This window comes from Paralichthys olivaceus, chromosome 22, assembly GCF_024713975.1.
Source record: "Paralichthys olivaceus isolate ysfri-2021 chromosome 22, ASM2471397v2, whole genome shotgun sequence".
Lineage (NCBI taxonomy): Eukaryota > Metazoa > Chordata > Actinopteri > Pleuronectiformes > Paralichthyidae > Paralichthys > Paralichthys olivaceus.
In genome coordinates, this window is record NC_091114.1 from 8,187,500 (window position 1) to 8,214,480 (window position 26,981).

At 42.3% G+C, this 26,981-nt stretch overlaps 2 protein-coding genes across 5 annotated transcripts in view; one reads left to right on the top strand and one right to left on the bottom strand.

The window, feature by feature from the left end:
- The window catches only part of LOC109634836 (pyruvate carboxylase, mitochondrial), a 259,041-nt gene that overhangs the window by 69,970 nt on the left and 162,090 nt on the right, over positions 1-26,981 (bottom strand). The gene's annotated exons all lie outside the window — the stretch shown is intronic.
- The window catches only part of LOC109634837 (leucine-rich repeat and fibronectin type-III domain-containing protein 4-like), a 38,029-nt gene continuing 16,006 nt past the window's right edge, over positions 4,959-26,981 (top strand). Inside the window, exons 1-5 of one of the 2 annotated variants that reach the window (XM_020095555.2) lie at positions 4,959-5,605; positions 6,593-7,447; positions 22,604-23,215; positions 23,346-23,508; positions 25,278-25,448. In XM_020095555.2, coding sequence (XP_019951114.2) covers positions 22,630-23,215; positions 23,346-23,508; positions 25,278-25,448 — 920 coding nt within the window. In that variant the 5' untranslated portion in view covers positions 4,959-5,605; positions 6,593-7,447; positions 22,604-22,629. The remainder of the gene's footprint in view (positions 5,606-6,592; positions 7,448-22,603; positions 23,216-23,345; positions 23,509-25,277; positions 25,449-26,981) is intronic. The other variant, XM_069518210.1, reaches the window with a different exon arrangement.

Here is a 26,981-nt window from a genome sequence, read left to right on the forward strand (position 1 = left end):
CAATGTTTTTATAGTCTTATCATGGTTGCCTGTAATCTGTGATTTTCTACTTGTATTTGTTTTTTAATGCTCTCACTCATGAGGGCTCCAGCTCCTCCTCCTCCTTCTCTCTGTGTGTGTTCATGTGTGTTCTTATCATGAGACGGTGTGTACGGCTCATGTGCGCTGACCGTGGGGCTAAAATGGCCGTCTGGCAGCAGAAGCTCACTGTTGCAAACCTTTATAGGCATTACCAGCGGGGAAAGCACAGGTGACACATTGCTCCGTTCCATTTAGTTGTGCCAGGGAGCCGTGCCAGGTAGCCTGCATGACCAACACCAGGGCTCTGGCACAGGCTCACTTAAAGTCATTGGCACCTCTCAGCTCTTTATTCCCACATTTAACAGCCCTTTTCTAACAGCTGATTGCATTTGGGTAGGGATCCACTTATGTAGGCCACAAACAAAAAGGAATCCGTCGGTTGTTATTTTCACAGTAGCACAGAACCCACCCAAGCAACGCAAACTTCCAAACATTTGGATTGCATGTTCAACCAACATATCCCTGAAGTTATTTCTGCCCACGTCTTCACGTCTGAGTGCATTTGTCAAGATTTTACACTGAAAGCAATGTAGACAAATGAGGCCAGCATGTTTTTTCTCGTATTTCATTGACTGCTGCCCGTGGCTGGTAAAACGGTCCAGCAGCAATAACTGGGAAACCTATTACTATTGCAAAATGACATGCGAACGGCTCTTAAAGCAAAATTAGTGTTTTGTGCTCTTGTGCATGTGCTTGCATGCGTGTTTGCCCTTGTCTCTCATTATCCCTAGATTGAGACAAATAGAGGAGGATCTGCCCTTCGATTTAAACCTCCACACCATTTACCCCTGACATCACAGCCGAGCAAGTGTGCGAGCACGCTCATTTCATTTAGCCTTGTGAGGTGAGTGTGGCTAACTGCAGTTTGAGCTGTCCACGTCCTGATTTGTGCGATGCCATAGCATGTTAATGTGTGCAATCATGTGATCAAGGCAATCTTTGAGTGTGTGTGGTCAATCATGCTCTGCGTCAGTTGCAGAAGGCATGTTCTATGTGTGTGAATGGAAGCGTTTGACGCGCTGGTGATTGTGTGCGACATGTTTGTGTGGACAGGCTCTCACTGAGTGCATATCTTTTGGTACGTTTCGGTGTCTATATTTAGCCACAGTGATTTAGAAACTCAATGTGACTCACTGCATATTGTCCTCACTTAATGACAAACCAGCCAAATGACTAATACACATTATATACTTGATTCATGAAGGCTGCTTTCTTAAAATTCCTCAATATCAAAAACCAGTCACCCCCACCCTGTCTCTCTTAGACAGACACACACTCACAAACAAGTACACATTCTTGCTGCTGGCAATTACATGTTCCTCAGCTGCTGTCAAGGTTCCATCTTTTTTAATTTAAACTGCACATTTTTCTGCCATACCTGTCGGTTTTCTTGCCTGTTAGAGGCAAACACCCATGGTAGGCAACGTTTAGGAAAACATTCCACACACACTTAGTGGCTTCTAAATGTGAGAAATCTGTTGCCGATGTACATTTTATATAAACATAAAAAATATGGCACATTGGATTTTAAATGAAATAATACTATGAAGTTAAAGATGTCTGTTGGAGCATACATAGAATAGGTTTCTCAGCTAAGTGCATTGTGAACGGACGTGAAATACATTCACAAGGTTGAGTTTGGATATTTTAAATCCTGCAGTGTGTAAATCCATGGTTACAGGTTGAAATATTTTTCCTTGCCTCTTCTGGTACATTGCTGTATGTAATGTTGAAAAATCAAGGCCACCTGTGCATCAGTGGAATAGTGAGAAATCAATGGCAGAACTGTGTAATGTGTCGACAGCATGCACATGTGCGTGCTGTCGACACGTTATAACGGTTACCCTCTACATAGGTGAACCTCAGGTTTCAACGACTTTAATTTCAATTCCAGCTAAAGATTAACAAAAATGTGAATTCCAAGGTACTTGAAATTGTACTGAAGCCTTCACATGTGACACAAATATATGAATAAATGTGACATTATGTGTTAAGTGTGTTTGTGTGAAGTGCTAGCGAGCAGAACAAAGGAGGTAAATACTCCAGTTTGCTGAAACCACCAGTGAACCAATACACAACAAAAAAATAAACTGAGAAATCCGAGGGAATCGTTCAGACTTGGGTCAGAAGGCTGACTGTCCTGCAACTGTGTTCACTTTGAGGGCTAATTTGGCCTGACCGAACCAGAACAGGTCTGCCCTCTTTCTGATTAAGTGCTGAATTACTCTGAATGAAGTAAAAAAAGATCCTGCCAATCTCTCTAAGTTCTCCCTCTGGGGGAGAAAAAGACTTCCCAGTGCAGCTTACTTGCACTTGATTGATCTGTGGTCATGAGAATGTTCTAAGGACACTTGCCCCACTGATTTCTGGTTGCTTATAATTTCTCTAATAAAAGAATTTAATAAATGTACAGTTTACGCAGTGTATAAATGTAAATATGTAAACCAACAACTCAGTCAGTAATTAGATTTTCTCCTGCATGGTGAACCCACTTCATCCATCACCCAGCAGCAGGTCATGTTAGTTTATTTCATTCAGCAAGGTCACTCTCTCTGATGAGAGGACTGGGTGCCAAACCACTAGAGGTTTGATTAATTGTGAATCAACGAGCCATAAAGGCGGAGTGCTGTAAATGTGCTGCGATTGGACGAAATGATATATCACACTTCTCCTTGCTGGACCTTGCTTTGGGGGAGGTCTGGTTTACTAGGTCAGAAATACACTGGTCCACGGGTGGACTATATTGGGGCGACAGTAAAGAGGGAGAAGGCAAAAGATAAAAATAAAGTCAAGGTAGAATAATGGAGGCACATGAAAGTGGGATGAAAGGAATGAAAGGTGGAGATAAACAGGAAGGATGGAACAGATTGAGATATAATAAGAAAATGGAGGAGTGACTGAAGAAAATTGAGATATTTATCCATAATACAACAAAATCTGTTCTTTTTTGCCATCTTTTATTCCCACCTTTCTGATGTTTCATCAGATTGCATTGATAAAACACATCTGCACAGATGTGAATGTCAGAAACACATCAGAAACCTCTGATCTTACAGGTTCTGCTAACACACAATACAGACACACACAAACTTGTACTCACACGTATTGCATTAAAGACTATTTCAAGCAGCTTTCAGCGCAGTGAGGAAATCTGGCGCCCGACCAGCGTTTGAAGTCGTATCAGCTCCAGTCGTTCCTATCACCATGCTATCACTCCATCCACTTCTCATTTCTATCCCTTGCTAGCTTCTCTCTTCCTCACTTATCTCCCTTACGCCCCCAGAGATCTTTGCACGCCTGTGCTCACTCTCTCTTAATCATCCTCCTTTGCCCCCCCCCCCATCTTATTCTGACCCAGAGTTGCCCGAGGCACCGAGAGCTACACATTCTCTTGTCATACCATCTGACTTCCATCACCACCTTACTCCCTCCCTCACCCTTCCTTCTCTTCACCTAAACTTCCATTTGTGGTCAAGAAATACTTTAAGAAACTGAAGTAAAAGTAGTAATACCACAGTGTGGAAATACTCCTTCATTCAAACTTTGGCTCAAGTAAAGAAATGTAACCAAAATTAGAGCCCCACAAACTAATTTAGAGTTATCTTTAGTTAAGTTTAAAGCTAAAATGGAATATTTAAAAGCCTCAATAACATTTCTTTATCATAAGGGTTTGATGACGTGGGAATCATTTTGAATATTTGTTTTGATATAGCCTATATATCAGCTGATGATTGTGATTAAGGTAAATAGAAAAAGCAATCGCACCAAACCACATCACACAGAGATTGACCTAGTGTGTGAAGGTGAGGAGGTACAGATACTGTATATGCAGGAACTACTTTTGTTACTTTGAATGTAAAAACAAAGTGCTATAAATTTGCACAAAGACTGTCCGCAAGTGTGCACTCTTCATTCTCACCGTTATTTCTAAGTGAGAAAAGATTTCAATACTTCCACCATCTTAAACATACTGAAATCTGTATTCTTTACATTTTCTACTATCAACAAAAGTCTAAAACAATAGGCTTATGGAAGAGTTCACTTGAATTTCTATGGCTCAGAGCCCACACTCCCATATCAAAATCTTATAATTAATACAGGTCCAAAATCTTCTGGTTTGTATTCAAAAGGATCTCACTGATTCCCTCCAACAGCTGGGAACTGCAGTTGTTAGTAGAAATAATTCAAACAACAGTAAATAGTGTATTCGTTGGGGATCATTTTCGGCTGCAGCTTGGTCCACATTTGGTGCACTAGTGAATATTTATGGCACCAGGACAGCGTATGTGGGAGCAGACTTAAATTAAACTCAACTGCCCATGTTCATTGTAATGACGGTATATGTCACCCAGTGCAACGCTAGAGCTCAATGATGTGTTTGTAATAGTTTTTGCACAACAACGGATAACAAACTAAATCAGGCTTGATAAAAGAGGAGGTAATTGTTGGTTTCTGTCTTTTTCTGCAATTTGTTGAAGATGAAAATATTAATTGATGGATGCTTTCAAATATCCTTTACGCTGCATTTAGATTTTTTTGGCCAATGGAGCTATAGATTTATACTACTGGTTATATATAGACATTCATAATTTAGATAAATAAATATAATGTATATGTTTTATATGTAAAATCTGACAAATAATTTGTGACTCAAAGGGTGTGGAATAGACATCAGAGAAAAAATTCTGCCCCTCCTCTGTTTCCTTTTTCCTCCCCTCTAATTCGTCATCACTCCTACTCTTCCTCCTCCTAAATAACTCCCTCTTTCATCTTCTCCTCACCTTGTCTCCCTACCACCCTCCATCTCTCCTGCCTCGTGTTTCTCATCTTCACGTCTCTTTCCCTCCCTCTCTCTCTCTCTCTCTCTCTCTGCCTCCCTTAGTCCGATGCTTGATGCTGCCGGAGACAGATCGCGGTCCTCTCCTCTGCTCCTCGCTGGGAATCACACACACTCTTCTACACTAGATTGAGACAAAGCGAAACCAAAACAATTCAGAGGATGCAGATGCACATAAATGGACAGATGAAGAGGAGAAGTGACTGAGTGGAGGCAGGACAAGTGAAAGGAAAGAAAAAAACTGAGAAAACCTCCCTGGAGTGGAGAGGAGGTTTCTAAAAATACACGGCAGCTTTTTTCCCCTGCGTTCTGTTATTTTCTCTCTCTCCCTTCTTCTCTGCTGTTTCTCCTTCCTTCATTCAGTACCTGTTCTGTGGGATTAACATGACTTAAAATTCAATCAGCCTACAGCCTGACGGAAGAGCGACAGAGGAGGCAGACAGAGCACTGCAGCTGTCGAGACCGAGCGAGGGGACGACCGAGGGGAGGAGACAGAGAGAGAGAGAGAGAGAGAGAGAGAGGGGGATAGACAGGGAGTGATAGAGATAGGGGGGGAGAGAGAGAGAGAGACAGAGAAAGACAGAGAGAGAGATGGGTGTTTTTCCATGGAGCTGAGCTAGAGAGCGAGCCGTGTTGACAGAGATGTGACGGCTCCAAGAGTCGTGGTGGAATGATCCGGAAAACAAGGTTAGTAATTGCACCTTTTCATCTGGCAGAGGGCAAAAAAAAAAGGTAGAGAAGGAAGAGAGAGGAGAAGAAAGAGCCTGAAACTTAGAAAGGAGTACAATATAACTGTAATGTGCTTTTTGAATTAGCAAAGTGGAGCCCAGAGGAGGAGAAGCAGAAAAAGCATTAATTGAATAGGAATCAATGCAAAGAAGGGAAATTCAATTGTATTGAGGAGGGGGAAAGAAATCTGACGGAGATGCTGCTGCACTAATGTACAGGAACACACACACACAGAGCGAGTGCACAGCCTTAGAGAAAGATAATGAGATTGTCTTCTCAAAGGTGTCGGCTTTTGGAGTTTGACTGACAGGCCAGAGAGTGGGGGGTGGGGGGTGGTGCGGACAGAGACTTTTGAACTGTGTGACATTCATGGCACTAATCAATAGCCCAATTGTTTCATTACGCGGTGTGTGTGCGTAAGTGTGCGAGAGAGAGAGAGATGCAGAGTATCGCTGCATGACTACTTAGTGGATGTGTGCGTGGCGCAGGCGACTGTGGTGGTGCAAGCATGCGTGAACGTGCTGCATGACCGTGTGCATGTGCGCTCCTGGGAGTGTTGCTGTGTGCAAGCACGAGCCAGTGCAGCGCGCTGAGAAGCGTTGAGAGGGTCTCAGAACTATTGATTCCCTTTGACAGACAGGTGAGGGAGGGAGGGAGGGAGGGAGGGGGGAGACAAGGGAGACAAATTGTGGGTGGGTGGGTGGGGGGGGAGGTTTCAAAGAGGGTAAAAAGGGAGAATAGAATGATTGACAGCAGAAGTCACGGAAAGAGGGATGATTGGAGACATGTGAAGGGACGAGGGAGGTCAAAATAGGAGAGGATGAGACAAAAAAGTGCTAATGGACTCAGTGAGATGTTTCACGTGAGTGAACACACACAAGAGGAAAGACGACGACATTAATGGAGCAAACCCTCTTCACGCTCTCCATTTGTCCTCTTTTGCAGGTTTCTAGCCATCCCTCCATCTCTCCAGCTCACTCCCAAACCTCCTTTTCTGCGCCTCCCTCCAAGGTCATCAATGAACGACTCACTCCATGTGGGAGAGCAGACATGGGTTACACTCTGTAGAGTGTAGAGAGGCCCTGGAAGTCACTCCGAGTAGTGAGGGATGAGAGGAGGAGGAGAAGAGGAAAAACTTAATGTGTGAAAGGATGAAGCAATAGGAGAGAAAGCCAGGGAGGCAGATGAATAAGTGAGAAGAGAAGAGAAGAGACGGGGCTGTATGAGAGAGGAAGGAGGGGGAAAAAAAGGGAAGAGTGAGAGAAGGGGAGGAAGGAGGCGGTGGGATGGGGAGGTGAAGAACACCGCTGACTCCAGCCTGAACTGCTTGACATATACTGAATACAGCCACGAGGAAATTATATGAAAAAGCCATGAATAGGATTTTAAGCAAAGTGGATTCTTGGATCTTTCTTCAAACCGAGGTCTCTGTATCGGAATACCGCACCAGGATTGAGCGAGTAATTCTGGATTTTCCAGGTTTTCTTCATCTATAGAAACCTAAGAGGATACTGGGGGATTGGAATTTCTGCCACTCTGTTTTTTTTTTTTTTTTGACATTGACCTACATCCTCCTCCTTTTGATGTATGTGGGGGCGCGTGTGTGTGGAGTGGAGTAGGACAGGTTTCAGCACAAACACATAAACTCCCCCTGCTCATACCCCTACCTTCTGTCCCAACACAAGGAGAAACACCTGGGGACGAGATCTGTGCTAAACACTCGCACATACACACACACAATCACACACCTGGATAACATGTGGAGCTGATTTGGATTATAGAGCCGCACAGACGGAAAAGGTAATGTGTTGTTACATGCACACACACCACACACACACGCACACACACGCACACACGCACACTCTTCTTGGAGGCCCTTAACAGTTGTACCAAACCTTTAACCTTTACTCCAACCTACTGCTGCCCAATAATTGCATATATATATATATATAGTGAAGTTGAATCCATGTTTGCACGTTAGCTTTCTTATGCTGAATCATTGAGCACATCGATGCTGTGAACATCAGCAACTCACCGAAATGGGAACTCTGTGTTCTCCCACACAGCATATACATACACACTGAACACCTATAAATAATAAACAGCTGTGCATTCATAACAACACACACACACACACACACACACACGTACGTCCAACATGGCACTGATGATAGGTTTAACTTTTCTTATCCCTCTCTTCCACACTTTAGTGCTCTACATACTCTGATACTGAGTAGCTGGCTTTCTATTTTTCTGTGTAGGTTTCAGCGCATGTGAGTGTCAGCCAGAGCTGTCCTGTATCAGATTACTCACTAGGTTCATCTCAGCTTGGCTTTCATCACCTCGCCTTTATGTAATCTCACCAGGCGTGTCGTGTGGGTCTGCAGCATGGTAAGAGTGTGTGGACACTGCGAGTGTGTGCGTGGCATCCGCAGCATCCGCAGCACATTGTTAAACTCCCATGGTTTGAGGCCCTTTACGTAAGCCGCGTCAGAGCACGCGCGCACACACACAAAAACACACGGATTTGGCACACTGACACGGGAGATCAGACTGTCTGAGTGGATATATGGGAGGATAAGAGGGCGATGACAAAGAAATGGAAACCAGAGGAGAAGGAAAGTGCGAGGAGGTAAAGAGATACAGGGAGAGAGGACAGGGGGAAGGGAAGGGTGACACACAACATAGTGATGTGTGCTTAGGCCTAAGAGAGGTCAGATTGAAGGATTGCGGTAAGAGCAGAAAGAAGTGAGAAGCAGTGATTCACTTCTTTTAGTGACAGAGAGACAAGTGAATGGAAGACTGTGGCAATAAGAAGGGAATAAAAAGGCTTGATTCAGATAAAGCGATAGAAAAAGGGAGGAATAACAAGGAGGCATATGGAGAAAGTGAGGGATAAGTAAGAAATAATAGAAAAACAGACCTAAAATGTTTGAGCAGCGAGAAATGACATTGAGTTTAGAACTGATTTATTTAATAATAAGTGAGATTAACAAGTCTGGATTGATGAGTTACAAGAAAAAAAAAAGGTTAGAAAGAGGCACCATCAGGTTGTGGAGATAAATTAAGGGTAATTTACCATAGGGAGATAAAAATAGAAAGACAGATGAGGAAGAAATAATTAGAAAGACAGATGGCCATTATTATTTAGCTTTATACGTTATACCATTGGCTACAATTAGTCTAACTTGACCCCAAAAAGTCTGTCAAAGATCACTAATGCATTTCCTGAGCTATTTAGAGATATGGTGAATGTAGATTATATAATATGAATAAACTGTCAAATTATAAGGCACAACTTGGGTGGGAAAGTGAATTCTACCTTTGAGGAACATTAATTACCCTTGAAACTAAAATAATTCCTGAGAAAAAATGTGAATCTATTTTTTTATGAACAATAAGCTCTAAGACAGGGCTCATTACTTGCTCTGTTGATCGTTCACAGCTGTTTTGACTCTCGCTGTGAGCAGGGGCAGCGCTAATTCTGAAGAGATGACTGAATCTTTTTAAAGTGAAACAAAGAAGCCTTTTGATATCCATTATCCAACTTGTAATTCTATAATTGGCTGAGCTCTCCTGCTAGTCGTCAGAATACAGAGCAGGTGAGTGTCGCCTGATTCAAACGGTGAAAATAAAGGCAGAATAAAAGAGCATTTTCACAATCATCTTGTTAATGTGTCCGTGCGGCTCGTTGATACCAAAGGCTACAGTAAGGGAGATGAACAGATGGGATGCTCCCTCTTCAAAGTAGGAGTCATGCCAATATGAACAGACTGGCACATGAATGGAGGCATAGAGGGAAAAAAACAGGCAAGTGAATGGAGCTTTCATTTAAGAGAAGTGACAAATAAACTTTCAGATCAACAAACTGACCATTGCCGAGTTCCTCCCACCAATGTCAGTGGTGATACAGCTGTCAAGCTTTCAATTCTTACATGGCAGATAATAAAAACAACTAAAGCCACAAAATAACCTTTGAATGGGTTCGTTTACAACAAGCCCGAAAATTTGAAATTCTTCTGTTCACAGAAAAATTACAAAGACACCAAGTTGGTTCTTATTTAACAAGGTTGAGCAAAAACTAAAAATCTAAATTTTAAATAACATTTTGATAAAGAGCAATTTTGGTTTCGGTTTTTTCCAATTTCTTTAAGATCAACATTTCCTTGATTTCTCAAAGAAGCATTTATGGATCTTTAAGAAAAGCACAGGCATGTTTAGGAGACTGACCTTCATGAGTGTGGATTTACAATGTGGTGCAGATCCAAATAAAATCTGGATCTATTGAATTTAAATGTGGTTTCATGAGTTGACTGTTAAGCCTTTCCTGAGGTAAATCGTAACTATCAACATTATTAGAGAGAAACAATATGCATGCATGCTGTGTAATGTCATGCATGGGAGCAGCCTTGGTTCTGTGTACACAGGTGAAAACTGGCGTAATGGTGGATCCTATATAGCCATATAATGGGATCTGTATATAAAAGCAGCTAAGGAGAGAAGTGAAAGATGTGAAACTAGGGGAGGCACTGTCGATGTCAGTAAGGTGACACTTGATGGATGGTAAGATGGACGAATGAATGACAAATGGTGGAGCGGGAGAAGTGAAGGGGCTGGGCTGGTAACGAAAAAAGGCAAGATCAAAGTATGAGACATCAGGCCCCTGTCAACAGCTGAGGAATGGAGTGGAGGCTGAAGGACAGACAGGTATAGAACGATAGCGTGATGAAGAGGAGTAATTGCAAGGCGTTTAAGATGGGGAGGAACTCTCAGAGGATGAAGGGAGACTGGGTAATGAAGAATGAAAAGGCAAGTGATGACACTTGAGAGGTGCATGATAAGCAGGAGCATGGATAAGAGAATAGAGGAATAACAATGTCTGAAAAGAAAAACTACACTAATAAAGCTCTGGCACACTGAGAAGGGGAGGGATGGATGGGTAGAGAAGTGGATGTATGGATAAATGAGTGGAATAAAACTGATGTGACTGAATTCTGGAAGGTTGAGTAATTACACCGTTAGTAGTCAAACATGGGGAGAGGGGTTGTAGATGAAGGGATGGCATGACTAAGTGGAAGGATGAGAAGCAAAGAGGAAGGAAAGAAGTGGGAAAATCAAAGTGAAAAATGATGAAAGAGAGAAAGAGAGAAAGAGGGTGTCACAGCGAGGGGGGAGTGACTAAGAGGCTCCCCCAGTCAGAGGTGAAAGCAACAAGCCAAAGCACAGTGCAGAAGTAAGGAAGGATAGAGGGATGAGAGGATGAGTAATTAAACTGTTGACAGTCTGTTTAGGCACAGCAGGCGCCTGATGAGCAGAACAAACTGTAACCACGGCAACCGCTGGAGACAGACGGAGGGATGGTTCTGGGGAGGGAGATACAGGGGGGGAGGGAAACGAGGAAGAGCCAGACGTTAAAGAGTGTGTGTGAGGCGACATTTGGGGGATTAGAGGAAGGGAGGGTGTCACAAGTGAGAAATGAGGGCTGAAAGAGCATGAAGAAGGAAAGAGAAGGAGAAGAAAAGGAAGAAAGGTGGAAGTTGAGGTATAAATACAAAGAACTGATGCAGATTTAAACCATGAGGACTTGCAAGGATTTTTTACAAGTTCTCATGGTCATACTGATTAGAATCTATGAAACTACTGAATCAAGAATGTCTAATAACATTTCACAAAGTATATATTAATCTTATGTGGGTAACCTTTGTGAAAAAACCCTCGAGAGAAAGAGGGAGATATTTATAGAAAACTACAAGAAAGCAGCGATTATTCACATTTAAAAAGTTTGAAATGAAAGTAAATATGGGTGTAATTGTATAAAAACTATCAACACCTAAACAAATCAAATCTATCAGGTCCGATAAATGTTGTTTCTGTTACCATTAGTCCTCCATGAGATATTAAAACCCAAGAGAACAAAGAAACTGGATTTAGTTTAAACTTTTCAAGGACAAGTGTGTGGGTGTGTGTGTGTGTGTGCAGTGACAAAGCGTGTCATAATGTTGCTAAGGTGCAGTGAAAGCTGATTGTGTCCATTCTTAATGCAGACAAAAGGCAGATGTTAGAGGATCTCTTGACCAGTGGAAACAGGGCTTGAGACAAAAATACAGTTTCACGTGAACGGACACTACTATCAACATGTCATAGGTGTCTGCATTAGAGCTATCCTCAGCAGATGCAGTAGGTTGTTGATGCTCAGGTGCATGATGACTGTCTAAAGGAAACCCTGCTTGTACTCAGTCGGCAAAACAGAGTGTGTCTGAAAGCATAGCATGGAGCGTTCCTGCCTGTATCAGCAATGTTTAGCATCAGGATTTGAGAATCTCATCAAGTAACTCAAGGGATGGAAGCCAGTCTCCCTTCAAACCACAGTGTAATATCGCCTTTATTAGTGTCTTGCAACAAGGGGAAAAATTCTGTTTGTGGTGAGATACAATGCAGTTTGTGCTGAGAGTGGCCTCTGTGATCAAACAAGCCTCAACCCAGTGATTATTGAGAATTCTTTCGATCCCCGCACAACAGGTATCTCTTCCCCCTGGGATACTTACAGTACTCCCACCTCTTATCCCTATCCTGCTGTCTTTCCAATCTTTGCACATCCCTCTGTTTCAGACAGGGGGGGTGAGATAGAGTGATGAACACCTGAGTGTGTGTATGCTTGTGTGTTTCTTGTATTAATCAATATATCCATCTCTGTGATTCCGAGGCCTGGATGGCAGGTCACTGACCTACTGTGCTGGATGCAGAGTGCTGATTGGGTAATTGTTCTCTTACTCAGGCTTTCCCAGTAGAAGGCTTGGAACCCTGCTGACTCATGAAACTTCAACTTGCACAAACACACACATACATGTACACACGCACATTTTGTTAAGCTTCATCCTGTTGTTTCCGGGTGTATAATTGAAACTGCTGGGTTTCTGATTGAGCGAGAGATATTGACAGCACAATTGTTAGGATTACTTGTCGACCATTGTTTGTGGTGGACTTTTCTTCTGTTGATTCCACTCACCTATACGTAAATATACACAATCACCCACCTAAAGTGTGGCAGTTTTGCAGGAAAGGCTGACATGAAAAAGTGAAGTGGGAATTGAGAGAGAGCAAGCAGATGAGGTTGTGGGAGAGAAAACATAACAAGAGAAAGAAATCATTTTCAAGTAGCAACCGAAAAGTTGAGCTTGAGGAATACGGCAGGAGGAGGACATGGGAGGAGAGAGAGAGGAGGAGGAGGGATGAAGGGTGGAGGAGAGGGGCAGAGAAAACTGCAAGCACATTATGTTCAGGGTGAGTGGCAGACCTGTTATACTGCACAACGTGTGATAGTGTGCCATGTCCTGCAAAGACAAATTTGTGGGTGTAAGCAGAAGTGTATGTGTATGTCTGCAAGTTTTCAGACTTAGAAAGCGTGTGTGTCAAGAGGATAACAAACTAGTTACTCGTTAATGACTGCAAGCACCAGCAAAAAAAAAACACCGCTTCACATGCAACTCATACCAACCCTTAGGTGACCCAAACTTTAGACTATGTTTGCTATTATACATTCAGTGAGAACACGTTTTTCACATTGAGTTGTCTTTAGAGCAAGCCTGGAAGTCTCAAGAGGAACTCCTCAAACTAAAGTTACACAATGACTTCTGTGGCTGGGAATGGACCTTTCCAAAAGACAAATTTCAAACTTTGACATTTCTTCCTCACTGAATCATGGAGTCCTCGACTGCATGCAAGAGTGCCCGACTTTCCCTTACTCATCATAAACATTTAAAAATAAAAGGTTATGTTGTCTTTGTCATTTAATGGAATGAGAACCTTGAAAAGAAATATATATAGAGGATGGCAGTTGGTACAGATGAGATTTATTTTCCTGTCGCGTTCAGCACAATATAGAAGCTGCATCAAAAGACGAGCATGTGGCAAAAACAAAGATTGTCAGCTGTTAATTAAAAGCTTTTATTGGCTCCGTCTTAAACCATGTTTCTGTGCAATTTAATCAGAAGTGTGATGTTGCCATCTGGAGTAAAGGAGCATCAAAAGAGAAGGGTATTGAGCTGCCTCCCTGGCACCGATATGACAGCTACCCACCAATGAAAAATGATTCCTCTCCAAGTATAAAGGCATCCCGGTATAGCAGAGCTGCCTGAGCTGTTTTCAGCACTCGACGTCCCTCATTTTCTCAGCTGTTCCCATTTATTAAGATCATATCCACTGTAGGATGGTTATTCCCATACAGAATAAAACTACTGCTACATTTTACAAAAGCACTTTCACGACAGATAATGCTGAGGTCCTAGGTTGTTGTCAGTGACAATGAAGCATTACAGACAAAAAAATGAGAGAAAATGCACAGCCTGAGGAAATATAAATGTGGCCACTACTCCTTAAGTTGTTCAAGACCAGATAATGGATAAAACTTGAACATTTGGAATGATAACTTCCTGACAGATCATGTATAGACTGCTTCCGTGGCGCGGCCTGTGCCAATGAAGTGCCAAAGAAAATCACTGTCACCTCCGTTGTTTGCCAATTCAATTTACCTCCCAGAAAATGTAATCCCCAAGCTGTGCAGCCATGCGGGCTATCCGGTGGGAGGAAACAAAATTACAAAAACTCAGCAAGGAGTGGGAGAATGGCTGCCACAGATATAACACAAAACTGTTGCAGAAGTGCTAAGAGAACCATCAGAGCAATTTGCTCAAAGCAGTAGCAGAAAGGTCTCTAAGGTTGTTTCCTGTCTTGTTTGGTGCTGAACTTCCCACTTCTCAGTTTAGACTTAACAGCTGTGAAAGGGGCCCCAGACAAAGATTTGGTCCGGATCAAACTGAACCACATTTGCAATATTTTAACTTTTTTGGGGAGATAGTTCAGACTTTCAGACCAATTGGAGGAAGTTGAGACAGCATTAAAAAGATGTGGAAGCAGCTTGAGGAATTGGTTCAAGTCTTTGCCTCTGAAACTAAATGTTTGAACCGCGAGGACGTCTATTTGGCTCATTCAAAGCAGTGTGGAGTGCTGCTACTGAAGTTGGTGATGCTGGTAGTATTAAAATATTGATATTACAGTGGCAACGAAATTAACTGGTTCATTCATTTTCTAGACTGACACAGAAAGACTATAGTGCTCGTCACACTGACTAGATGCCAACGTCATATATATATATATATTATTTTTTCTTGGAATTTAGATTTAGTTATAAACTTTTGAAAATATTATGGCATGAGTTTTATCTCGATATCTTCCTAAACTGTAGCGGCCACTTTTCTATCAGATACTATGCGGAGTACTTCTGTGAAACTCAGCTCTGGTACCAGTGACCTCAGAAGTCCCTAAATGATTTGAAGAGAACAATTAAGGTCTTGGTAGCAGGGGACACAAAATCAGCAACTTAGGGGGCAGTGATGTGAGCTGTGACATCAAGTTCAAAATTCGACTGCACTCATAAGGCGAACAAGAGCAAGGGCCTACTTAATGCCATGGTTCGCTGCTTGAGATTTTCTTGTCCACCATTTTACAAGACTTCACAGTTCACCAGTTCAGAGCCTGTGGTAAATCAGAACAGTGAGTTAACTCTGTCGCTGGTTTTTCACAATATCAAGCACTTCTGGCAGTCTGCAGACTTTATACAGAGAAGCTTGGGCCTCTTTAACAGACCTGCCTCAAAAGAATCCCAGGTTACATTGGTGTGTAAACGTTTCATGGCTTTTCCAACTTCAATTATTAACAACACTTTCTAAGTTCATTTCAGGGTTTCAAAGTGTCGCAGACTTTAAAAAGCCAAACAAGCTTCTTCCAATAACTTATTCAATACAGCAGATTGGCCTTTTTTTATTTCTCTTATGTGTTGCCATGTTAAAAGATTATAGATGCTTTTAAAAACGTACTTAAGATAAGGTTCTGTGGCAAAAGGTTTTCAATTTCACTCATTTCTAATAAGAACCTTATTTTTCCACATGTCTGTTTTACAAACATAAGGGAAAAGATTTGCAGGCTACTGAAGAAAATTGAAGAATATGGCCTTCATGCAAGAGCTGAGAAATGTGGGACAAAGGTTTTTTATTCCTGAACCAAAACATTTTCAAAAGTGTAACAAAAAAAAACAGGACAAAAGAAATCTGACTGTGCACTGTTCTAGGAATAGTCACAATTATCAAATCTTCCAAATAGGACTGGTTCTAACAGGATTTATTCAGCGAGGGTCATGCATACAGATATGTAGACACATGCTGACACACAGATACTGCACGCACACACACACACACACACACACACACACATTTGTTTTCTCTCTTAAACACAACATAGAGGGGTTTGGGAGGAATTAGCTGTGAGGGGTATTTCAGAGGCACTGTTTTATTTTGGAGGCCTGCTGTGAGGACACTGCAGTTCTTTCATTTTAAAGAGAATAGGCTCCAGTGTTCTTTCTCTTATTTCCCATTTCTTCACTCGCACTATTTTTCTCGCTCTGTAGGCCTTTTTCCACCAGTAACCCCTACCTGCATTATAATAAAGAAAAAAACAAAACGTATGATGGTTCAACTACACGTCAAATTTTTTTTTTTTTTAGATGTAGCCTGCACAACTGACAAGGATTACAGCTTCCTGTGTCTGACAGCTATTGATCATCACACTATTTATTGAAGTGATCGTTTCTACATTTCATCAAAACTATTGAAAACAAAACAAAAACCTTACACCTTTGCCATGCCTGAATCATGGCTATAAAGTTTGAATGTCATGTTATATGTCCTCAGTCAACCCTTTACCATTTAACAATCTTTCTCTTGACTACTAACCCGCGTCCTCCTCCTACTCCTCTCACTCCTTAACGCTTCCCCATCCATCCTTCAACCATGTCTCTCTTTCTCTGCTGTCCTTCTGCTCCACCATCACGATGGTGATGCCTTACAAACTCATTTTAAACACAGCTCTTCCTTCTCCTAATCAAATCCACTCTTCTCTCTCTCATCCCTCTCTCTGACGGTGATGGATGGTGGCCTTCACCTGTTTATCGCCTTTACATATTTCTCAGCCCAGCCGCTTAACGACACACATTCATACACACCAACTCTTGGCTGTTCTGACTTTCCATCTTCCTCAAACTCCTATTCTTTCCTTCCTTCTTTCCCACTCCCCTTCTCCTTGCACTACTCGGCTTCCATCTTGTGCACTCTCCTCTCATTTTCTTCTGCATCTCTTTCTCCCCCTCACTGTGTTCCACGCAGTTAGCCTCTCGTTGCATCCCTCGTTTATTGTTCGTTTTCATAAACCAATACTGTTACCTCTCTGCCTATGTTTTCTCTACATGCTGCATGACTAAAGCGGACAGAATATGACAGAGGAATGGCAGGAAAGGGATAGTATCAAAAGGACGAGTGGGCTTACAGTACACACGACTGCCGCACGAAGAGGCTATGTGGGCGTTCTTTTGTTCCTTGCCTAGAGAGAGAAAGAGAGAGAGTGTGTGTGTGTGTGTGAGTATATAAGTGTGTATGCGTCGGCCTCCCTATAATTATGATTGCGTGGGAAGACTGTTTTGGTATGCTCGCTGTTGTTTCTGTGTGCAAATGCTCAACTAATATTAAAGGCCTGCGTTGTGAACGAGCACATGCTGCAAGGCCTGAGTGTGGCTGAAAGAATTTGTGAGTGTGTGTGCGTCAAGGCTGCCTCCATATTCCATTATTCCGCGTTTGTGCCAACAGAGCTTGTGTGTATTTTCAGATCAAACATCACAGGAGAACAAGAGTTCATGTGAGCAATTGCGTACATATTGATACTCAAATGACATCACTTTCAATACTTTCATTCATTTTTGTTCAACTTCTTGTCAAACAACAGCCTCCTTGTGTTGCCATGGTGACTGGCTGTCAGTGATTTTGACTGAAGCCTCGTGGGTCACCTATCCACACTCCAATCAGATCTGTGGATTACTCAGCTTGTGATAAGTGGCTTTTGAGAGCTAATACAAATCCCCTTGTTTATAAACACTGCAACATTCCCTAAGTCGATTTGAGTAGATGACGGGCTAATGGCATTTGCCAGAGCAGATGCAAAAAAAAAAAAAATACATAGCCCAATATGCAGATTTGGAATCATACATGCAACGCAGGCACAGTTTACAAACAGTAATTGGGTTTGACATTTAAGAGGCCCTGAGATTTATAATATCCTACATAGTATTAAAGACCAAAGAGGAACTCAAGCCTTAAAGTGCAATAGGTCTTCCATGTGAACTCACAAAGACACCTCCAAACAGACACATTAAAGCTATTAAGTCATGCCTGCAGTGTTTCTTAATTGCACGGGTTCAGGTCAGGTTCAAAAGAATTACCCCTAAACACTGTTAATGTTCCACGGCTATTAGCAGCTTCATGTTTAGCAGGGTTTAGTTCCAGAAAAGGGAAGGTTCCATCCTCCCCAGGCTGTGGTGGGTGTTCAAACAGAAACTTTTGGAAGTAAGGGTGAGGTTTGGTTCAGCCTTGCAGCTCCGAGCCACTCTCCAACACTGGAGAGAGATACTGAAAAGTTCCTTCCACAGACGCTTTTAGCTCATGTTTTCACGCTCTTAGTTCATGCAGCAGTTCTGCTCTCCCCCAGCCGACAGTTTCTTGCTCTCTAGAGTGTTGTGGGTTCATACCGGGTTGTGTATGGAGAGATCTCCCAAAATAGATGGAACGAAAACCAAAACAAAGCAGCTATGGACGACCATATGGTACAAATGTCCAGGAGCACACAAACATCTGACTAAATGCACATGGTATAATTTACCTACTACCTATTTTGTTCTGTTGTTGTCATACTCTCCTCTGAGTCTCTCCATCGTCCATCTTATATTGACTTACTCCATTTATTCTTTACTTTATGAAAAGTGTCAAGTAGGCTTGGCACCAAAGGGGTTTCAGCCTTATTGCTGCACTGCGATGCCTGCTGAGCGCTTTGTGTGTGATCAAGACAGCAAGGGATTTTGTGTGTGTGTGTGTGTGTGTGTGTGTGTGTGTGTGTGTGTGTGTGTTAGTGTGCACTCCCACATCTGTGTTCCCCTCTTAACTGCAAGTTCAGCAGCAAACTCTTAAGAGCATATGAGGTCTTCCTAAGTGCAGAAAAAATGTCAAATTAATTCACACACAGGAACACACTTGACAAGTGTTGCCTGAATGTGTGTGTACACTGTGCACACAACAAACACCTATAAATATACACATAAACACATTCAGATACTGATACATACTGTACTGCACCTATGCTGCATTAGTACATTGTGTAAGATAAAACTTTATTGATCTGCAGCCATGAAATTCTACTGTGGCAGCAACACAAGAAACAGCCCAAAAGAGGCAGGTTAAGATAAAATCAGGATTTAAAAGCTGTATGAAATATCACCTTTAAATGGGATAGGCATAAAGAACATGCAGCAGGGTACATAAGAAGATGTTGAGAGCAATAGAAAGGGCAAGAGGAGGGGTGTAAATGAATGGGATGGGGCGTTATCCAGCTTTATGGGTCAGATCGATCAGTAAGTGGATAGATTGGTTACACCCAACTTTGTGTGCGTGTCAGAAAGCTTTAATACTGCACTGCTCGAGCTGCAAATGATATCTGCTCCCTAATAGAGGAAGTGCAGGAGATTAAGGGGAGAGAGAGATGCCAAACTTGTAGGAGAAAGATTTCAGGGATGTAAAAAATGATATGAAGAGGTGAAGTAGCAAGGAAGAGGTAAGAGAAAAATGAAGGCACGGGAAAAAATAAAAATCAAGACATAAAGCACATGGGGAGGAAGGATGGGGCAGAGAGTTTGATGAATGGAGGAGGTGAGGGAGGAAAGGAAAAGCAAGGAGGAAAGTCTAGGAGACATACAGAGCACAACAGAGGGAGCAAAATCTGTATGTGTGTGTGTGACAAAAAATCTGAAGCAGAAAAAGAAGGAGATACGGAGGGCAACAGACTCAGCAAGCGATAGAGAGACAAGACAAAAGACAGGAGGCGGAGGAGAGGAAAAAGGAGAGACGGTGGCATGGTAGAGCGGTGACTGATAACATTGTCGTACTGAGGTTGCCTCAAGGGCAGACATGATGGAGAGAAAGAAAGAGAGGGAATGAGACATAAAGAAAGAAAATGCGGAAATTTACAGAGCAGCCAGAGGCGCACAGGTTTATAAGATGGAAGGTGAGCAAGGATGGAGAGACAGGACTGAGAGAGGTAGAAAACACAAGGAGGAGCACTGCAGTGAGGGAGAACGGATGGCGAGGAAACAAAGAATCTTTAGTCACAGGAAGAAGAGAGGTAGCTAAGTGCAGTGCTGTAAGGGGAGGGCGTAGGTGTGGTTTGGCGTGACTCAAGCAGAAGGATGTGAAGGCATCACAGGAGAAAGGAGGTGAAGATTAAGGATAAGGTGAAAGAAAATCAGCTATGGATGAGGAGAGTAGATTATTAGGAAATTGAGAAAGCAGTGAGAGGGGAAAATATATGAAAGTGAGGAGTGGAGCAAGCATAAAGGTCGAATGAAGGAGTGGAGCGCAACAGGGGAGTGCGTAAATGTATTGACATTCAGCGTGCTGCGGGTAGAGTGAGCTGTCTAAGCAACATTAGCAAAGTACGGAGGTAAGCTGGGGGAGCCAGGACTGATGTACCGTTCTCGCTCTAGAACAACAGTTGATGCGAGGACTTTTCAGAGACCTGCCCGGAATAGACATATATTTTTTTTAGGTGGCAATTTTACATTGAGGTATGCACGAACTTCCAACATTGGCTGTCCTGACTGCAGTCTTCTTGACTTAGCTGTCGTACCACAACCCCACTGCAGCTAAGCTATTTTTTAAATTTTTTAAACAAATGCCACCAGAGTGTTGTCATTCGGTTGGATTGAAATGATTGGTTGTGTTTCTTTACAGTCTAGTGAGTGCCACAGACACCAGCTTTTTTTCCAGACAACTTTATTTATTGATGGCTGTCGGAATGTGAAGAGGGTTTCAACAAATAAGATATTTCAGAAATAACTTGCCATTCTTAGCTTTTAAAGGTAGAGTGTGTAGAATTTTGTGATATCTAGTGTTGAAATTGCATGTTGCAGCTGAACACCCCTCACCTCACCCTCTCCTTCCAAACATGAAAAAGAACCTGTGGTAGCCTTAAATTGTCATAAAAACTCAAAAAGTGTTTAGTTTGTTCAGTCTGGACTAATGTAAAAAACATGGCTGCCTCCGTAGAGAGGACCCCCTTGATGTAAATATAAAGTATTTAAATATAAAGGGCCTTTTCTGGGGTAAAAAAACCTTTAATTTCATACAATTTAGATGAAGAGAACTAGTGAAAACATCATGAGAATGATTCTACATTAAATTTCTGCCAAAAGTTCCCTTTCCCCTAAATCTTACACACTGGACCTTTAAGTATTTGAGGTTCAGTAACAATAAGAAAAAGCTGTGGGTTCAGACATTGTTGCCTAAAGCTGCCATGAATGGACTTGCACCTGTGTTTCTGTCCACAAGATCAAATTAAACTGCATTTCTCTCCTTAACTAATAGCCCATTGGTTTTATGTTCCACACAAACATCCTGTTTCAAAGCGGAAATGCATGACATTAAGGAATTAACGGTTCAATTCACTGGAGCCGTAAATAATCCATATATAATCTGTTCCCGTCATCTCAGGACTGATAAAGCTTATTTCCATCCTTCTCTTGGATTTAACTGTGAGAGCATGTAGGAGCCAGAGATAAAATGTATCATCACTTCAAGCGCAGGGTTTCTTTATCTCTTCATTGAAGACTGAAGAGTTCAAAAACGGGACAGTGTAGCCCGGACTAATATCGAACTCACAATTTGGAAGTAGACCAATGCGAATTGAGTAGTGAGTAGGCGAATGCAGAATGGCACTGGAAATTCCTGTGCTTTAAAATAGACACTTCTTCAATGTCTGAATCAGAAGCTGAAGCCGCTTCCGGTTTCACACAGACAGAGGAAATCCCGAGTTTACTATGGACAAAATTGAGAGATCAGTTAGCTTCAACCTGAAAAGTCAGCATGATATAAGTTTAGGTATAGTTGTTACTCAGAGTATGAGGCTGCACACATCACATATCATTTTATTATCACCAGGGCTCATGCCACAACTTCACTATCACAAGTCTCCAGACTGCTCCACATAAAAAAACACCTGTCTTTCTCTGACGACGTCGTTTCTCTGCATCTCGTCTCCTCACTCTTGTCACCGCAGCTCTGACTGTTATCAACACCCCCGTCACTCTCTGTATCTGGGTTACAGTTGCTATGACAACTATTATGAATGCCAATCAGTGGCAGTGACTCATCTCTATACCTGGTTGCAGCTGTGGCTGTATTTAGGGATGTACGTGTCACAAAGCCTCTGTTTACTGGGAGATTTCGGGCATGTCTGAGATTACAATGGGACCCTTCTACATGTTGTGCTCCGCTAAGCCTACCGAGACCTACATTGCCTGACTTGAGTCTTGCTGTGGAATCATGGCTGACAAGCTGGTGACCCAATTTGAAACCCTGACACACACAGTCTTAAGGAAGGGTCCTATGATATAACACAAATCCGCTCTTACAGGTTTCTAGGTAACAGTTACTATGGGGACTGGCTGTTTTCAGTCTTTTGGGATGTTGTTGCTAGGCAATGGGATGTGATGGTGAAGAGGCCACTTGTGCTTAAAGTGTGATAAGAGTATGTAAGACTTACAGCATGAGAGCCTGTGCTGCAGGGACATGGACAATTTTTCAATATGGATTTTTCATGCTATGAAGCACCAAATGGGCATTAGTGCAGAGTGGTGCTCATTTAAGAGAAGGCCTTGGTGCACGAGTTTGCATGTGTGCGGAGCAGGCTCTGGTTTCAGCTCTGACTAGCCAGAGTAGGTGGAAGGCAGGAAACCAGACACAAAAACACAGACATCTCTTAGAGAACAATGTCTGACTGATTTTTCTCTTTTTCTCTCGTTCTCATCTCCAGGTCTGTGGATAGCCAGGCGTTCTACCATGCCTGTCCCCCCACCCCTCAATCCCTGCAGACAAACACACCTGCCCCACTCACACACCCACGCTGAACAAAGGGCAGAGCGTTCCACCTTTCCTTCTCTCCTTCCTCCATTCAACCTCTCTTTCTCTCTTCTCCTCCCTCTACTCATCTCATCTTTGCCCTACTCATCCCGCCTCCTCCACTGCGCTTGCCCCAGGACGACGAAAAGAACCCTTCTCAGCTCGGTCCCTTTCCCGGCGTTTCACTGGCTGACTCTAGTCACATGCTGCCTGTTGCCGTCTTTGATTGGAGCAGGGGAGACGTGGGGCGTGGTCTCGGCCTGTCCCTTCCACTGCGTGTGTCGAAACCTCTCGGAGTCGCTCAGCACGCTCTGTGCCGACAAGGGCCTCCTGTTTGTCCCGCCGCACGTTGACCGGCGCACCGTCGAGCTGCGACTGGCTGACAACTTCATCACGGAGGTGGGCGGGAACGACTTTGTCAACATGAGCGGCTTGGTTGATTTGACACTGTCGAGGAACACCATCCACCTGATTCGACCGATGGCCTTTGCGGACCTGGAGAGTTTGCGTTCCCTGCACCTCGATGGTAAGCTGGAGAAGTAATTGCGTTCTAGGATCATTGGACTCCTGAACTTAACTACGTGAATGAATTCAACTGGCAAAAATTGCAACAGAAATAAAATACTGAATCATTTTATTTGTATTTGTGCATCTAGGTAATCGCTTGACCATACTGGGACCCAGGGACCTCTCAGGTTTGGGTAACCTGCAACATTTAATCATCAACAACAACCAGCTGATTAAAGTCTCTGTCCAGGCTTTTGATGACTTCTTGCTCACACTGGAGGACCTCGACATGTCCTACAATAACCTCCGGAGGTAAGCCCTGCGCCTGTGTCGTGATCAGCAACATACTTTTGCATCGACCGTTCACTCATCCTAATCTGTTCTGCTTTGTGAAATGGAAACTAATTTTAATACTCCTGAGTTTCCTGTGCTTAGGTCTGAATCTCTAGGGTATGCGGCGGGAGCACAGCTCAGCTCCCAAAATTTCAAGGCACAGTGGAAATGTCTTGCAAGAGTCAGCAAACACAATAAAGAGAAACTTGCTCAAACTGCTGAGGCTGTGAGAAGACGACTTAGAGTTCAAGAAACTGAGAGTGACTCAGTTTGGATGAGGCCCTAATTTTCTTTGACTTAGTTTGTGTTGAGATTTGATGAGGGCTCACCTAAGCTCACTCCACTGACACACTGGAGTGTATCACCATAGCTCTTCTATTTCGCTCATACTCTCACTGTGTAAAATTCCTCTCGTCTCAATCTATGACAATGAAGACACTTAATAACTCAGAACAATGAGTATATTCTCCATCAATGTCCAATTCTCCCCTGCATAGAGTCCCATTGCGTTGATAAATTCAGCAGCTTTTGGCTGTCAGCTCTCATTAAAATGTTTCATTTGTCTCCTCTACAGGAGCTCTCTGGCCTCTCTCCAACCTCCACTCCACCATAAGAAAAGGAGTTTAATGATACATACATTAAAAACTCCTGTTTGCCCTCTGTTATGCATTACTCAGTAGATTTGACAAAAGCAAGCCTGTATGATGGATTATTTCTTATCATTGTTAAAAAGGCTGAAAGTTAGAAACAGATTGTGTAGTATGAGAACTCCTCTGAAGCTCGGTCAGAGCTTATCCAGATGGGGAGGCCCGGCTTGTGTGATTTAATTGTTCGGAAAACTGAGGTGTGCCTGGCATTTCCTGCAGCTTAAATTTGTTAACAGAGATTTAGCAAAGTTTTACACGGCTACTTTTGAACCTAGTAACATGTGGTTAACTTTCTGGGACACTAGTGTTGAGCAATGGGGAATGCAGACGTATTTTAAATCAAAAAGGTTTTTTGACCTGATTTAAGCAAACTTTCCTCCTCTGCTCTGCATAAATCAGACTTGTGTATCCAGGCCTTATTTTAAGATGAATTTAATAATGTAATGAAAATTATTTTCCTCAAAGAAGCTGTGCTGCAATATTACACTTGACTCATCTCTCCTAACACACTTAATTCAACAGACATCTCTACTGTATATAAAAAGATACACACCATCTGCTCTTGGTTAATTTAAAGGAATGTCATAACTCCAAATGAACTCTAAAATCAATGAATAATGTGTGATCGTGTGAAGTAGTGATTTCTCTGTGCTCAGTACAAATAACTACAGTGTCATTTAGATGGAGTGAAGTAAATGTGTACTCTGCCAAACATACACTGATGAAACTAATAATGTAAATTAATAATGTACATTTAACTATGACCCAAACAAATGTGATCAACCATCCTTTAATCCTGTTCACACTAAACATTAATTTGTTTTAAATAAGTGAATACCTCCCCAAATTAAGAATATACAATATTACATGCTCAGGAAATAGAGTCAACTTTGATCTCATTGTGGTAAACTTGTAGTAGGTCCATTTCTTATACATTGGACAGATACACAAAGGACACTAACAGTTGCTAACTGTCTTCCAAGCTGCTAATACCTGATTTCTCTTCTCCTAAACAAGAACAGAGGTGTAATCTATGCACAAATGTATTAATTCCTTGAGTCTGTCACTAACGTTAATGTTCCTACGTTTTATTGCTATTAGGGTACCATGGGAGTCCATTCAGAACATGGCCAGTCTGCACACTTTGAACTTGGATCACAACCTGATAGACCACATAGCGGAAGGAGTCTTTGGAGAGCTGTACAAGCTTGCAAGACTGGATATGACCTCCAACAGGCTCCGCACCCTGCCCCCTGATCCATTCTTTGCAAGGTAGCTCTTCAGCTTTTATGCTTCCCTAAGAAGTGGCTGAGTGGAAATGTTATTTGGCAGATGACATCGCCACAGAGCCACCAAAGTGGAATTTAACAGGGGTGCTCTGGCACTGAAACACGGGTCGACAGCACTGGTGCACAGACTAACTGCTCCATTTTTACTCAGTCTTTTGAATATTTATTTAGCATTTCATTATCCCTGTGTACAGTATTCATGAACCCTGGGGAGCATAAAAGACGGCAGGGTATGGAGGTAGATATCAAGTTCCAGATTCTCATTTTAATTCCAACAAATCCCTCAAGCTGGGCGACCATATAGGTCCTGTCCCTACCTCCTGATATAACCGATGGGAACATCTCCTGACATAGTGCCTCTCCAGTTGTCATCATGTTATACCAGCAGACATGAGGGGTCTACCAGCAGTAGCATGGTGTACCTACAGTGTCATACTATAATACAAAACAAGCAGTTAATCCCAAGGTTCATTTTAGGCGCAAAAACTACATGGTTACTACACTATACATACTACATTATGCAATTATTTTATCTTAAGATGACTTTTAAATCTTTTTGACAGCGACTTAAATTTACAGCTGGAATCTGACTCAGCAAGTCCGAGAGTAATGCCAAATGTAAATCAGTTACATAGACTTTGAAGTTTAGAAAAAACAGCGTTCATCTAGAAATACAACCTAAATTTGCTGTCGTTGTTACGGCAACAACACTTCCAGTTCATCAAACTGGTGATCATGAAGGATATCCACAGTTCTGCTGTGTATTAGTTCAGTGAGTAGGACAATTCACAGTCAGAGCTCCAGTCAAGCTATTGATAGGCTTTGTTTTATGTACATGAAAACCGCTTAACCACTCAGACTCTAAGCCCACCAGAATTAATGAGCACTTGTAGCCGCAGAGGCTTCTGTTGCTCAGTAAAAGGTGAAATAGTACTGCTTTCCACTAAGCTGATGTGTTGCATGGTTTCTGACTTGTCTAGTGAATATATTTCAAGTTAAAAGCTTATAGTGGCACTATATGACAAACTGGGAACAGCTGGAATAAGAGAGATGTGTTTTTCTGTCGGCCTGCTGTCAGGAACAGGTTGAAATTTAAGGTCAAATTATCAGAAAACTACTTTCATAAATACTTTCTTAGTTTTGCACACGCCACAAAAAAACAGATAGCTTCCATGAGTAGCTTCTTAAGTATGCTGCTCTTTACTTCAGATTACTTTTGCTCTCAGTCTTGTTTTTTTTTTATTCGTCGCTGCAGAGAGCTTTATGAAAATACTTCCATTTAAATTTACCCACCTGTGCTTTTCTCACCATCTCCCTTTAATTTGATGCTCTCCAAGAATGTAGCTGAATTCACTGCAGGCAATATGTCAAATAATATATCCCATATATACTGTATAGACACACATCTATATGGTGTTATGCTATAGTTTCCAACCTATTTTTCTACAATGTGCCTGAGCTCAGAAAACTGCAGGTGTTTGAGTCGTTACGTCACATGATAGCTCATCCATTATAT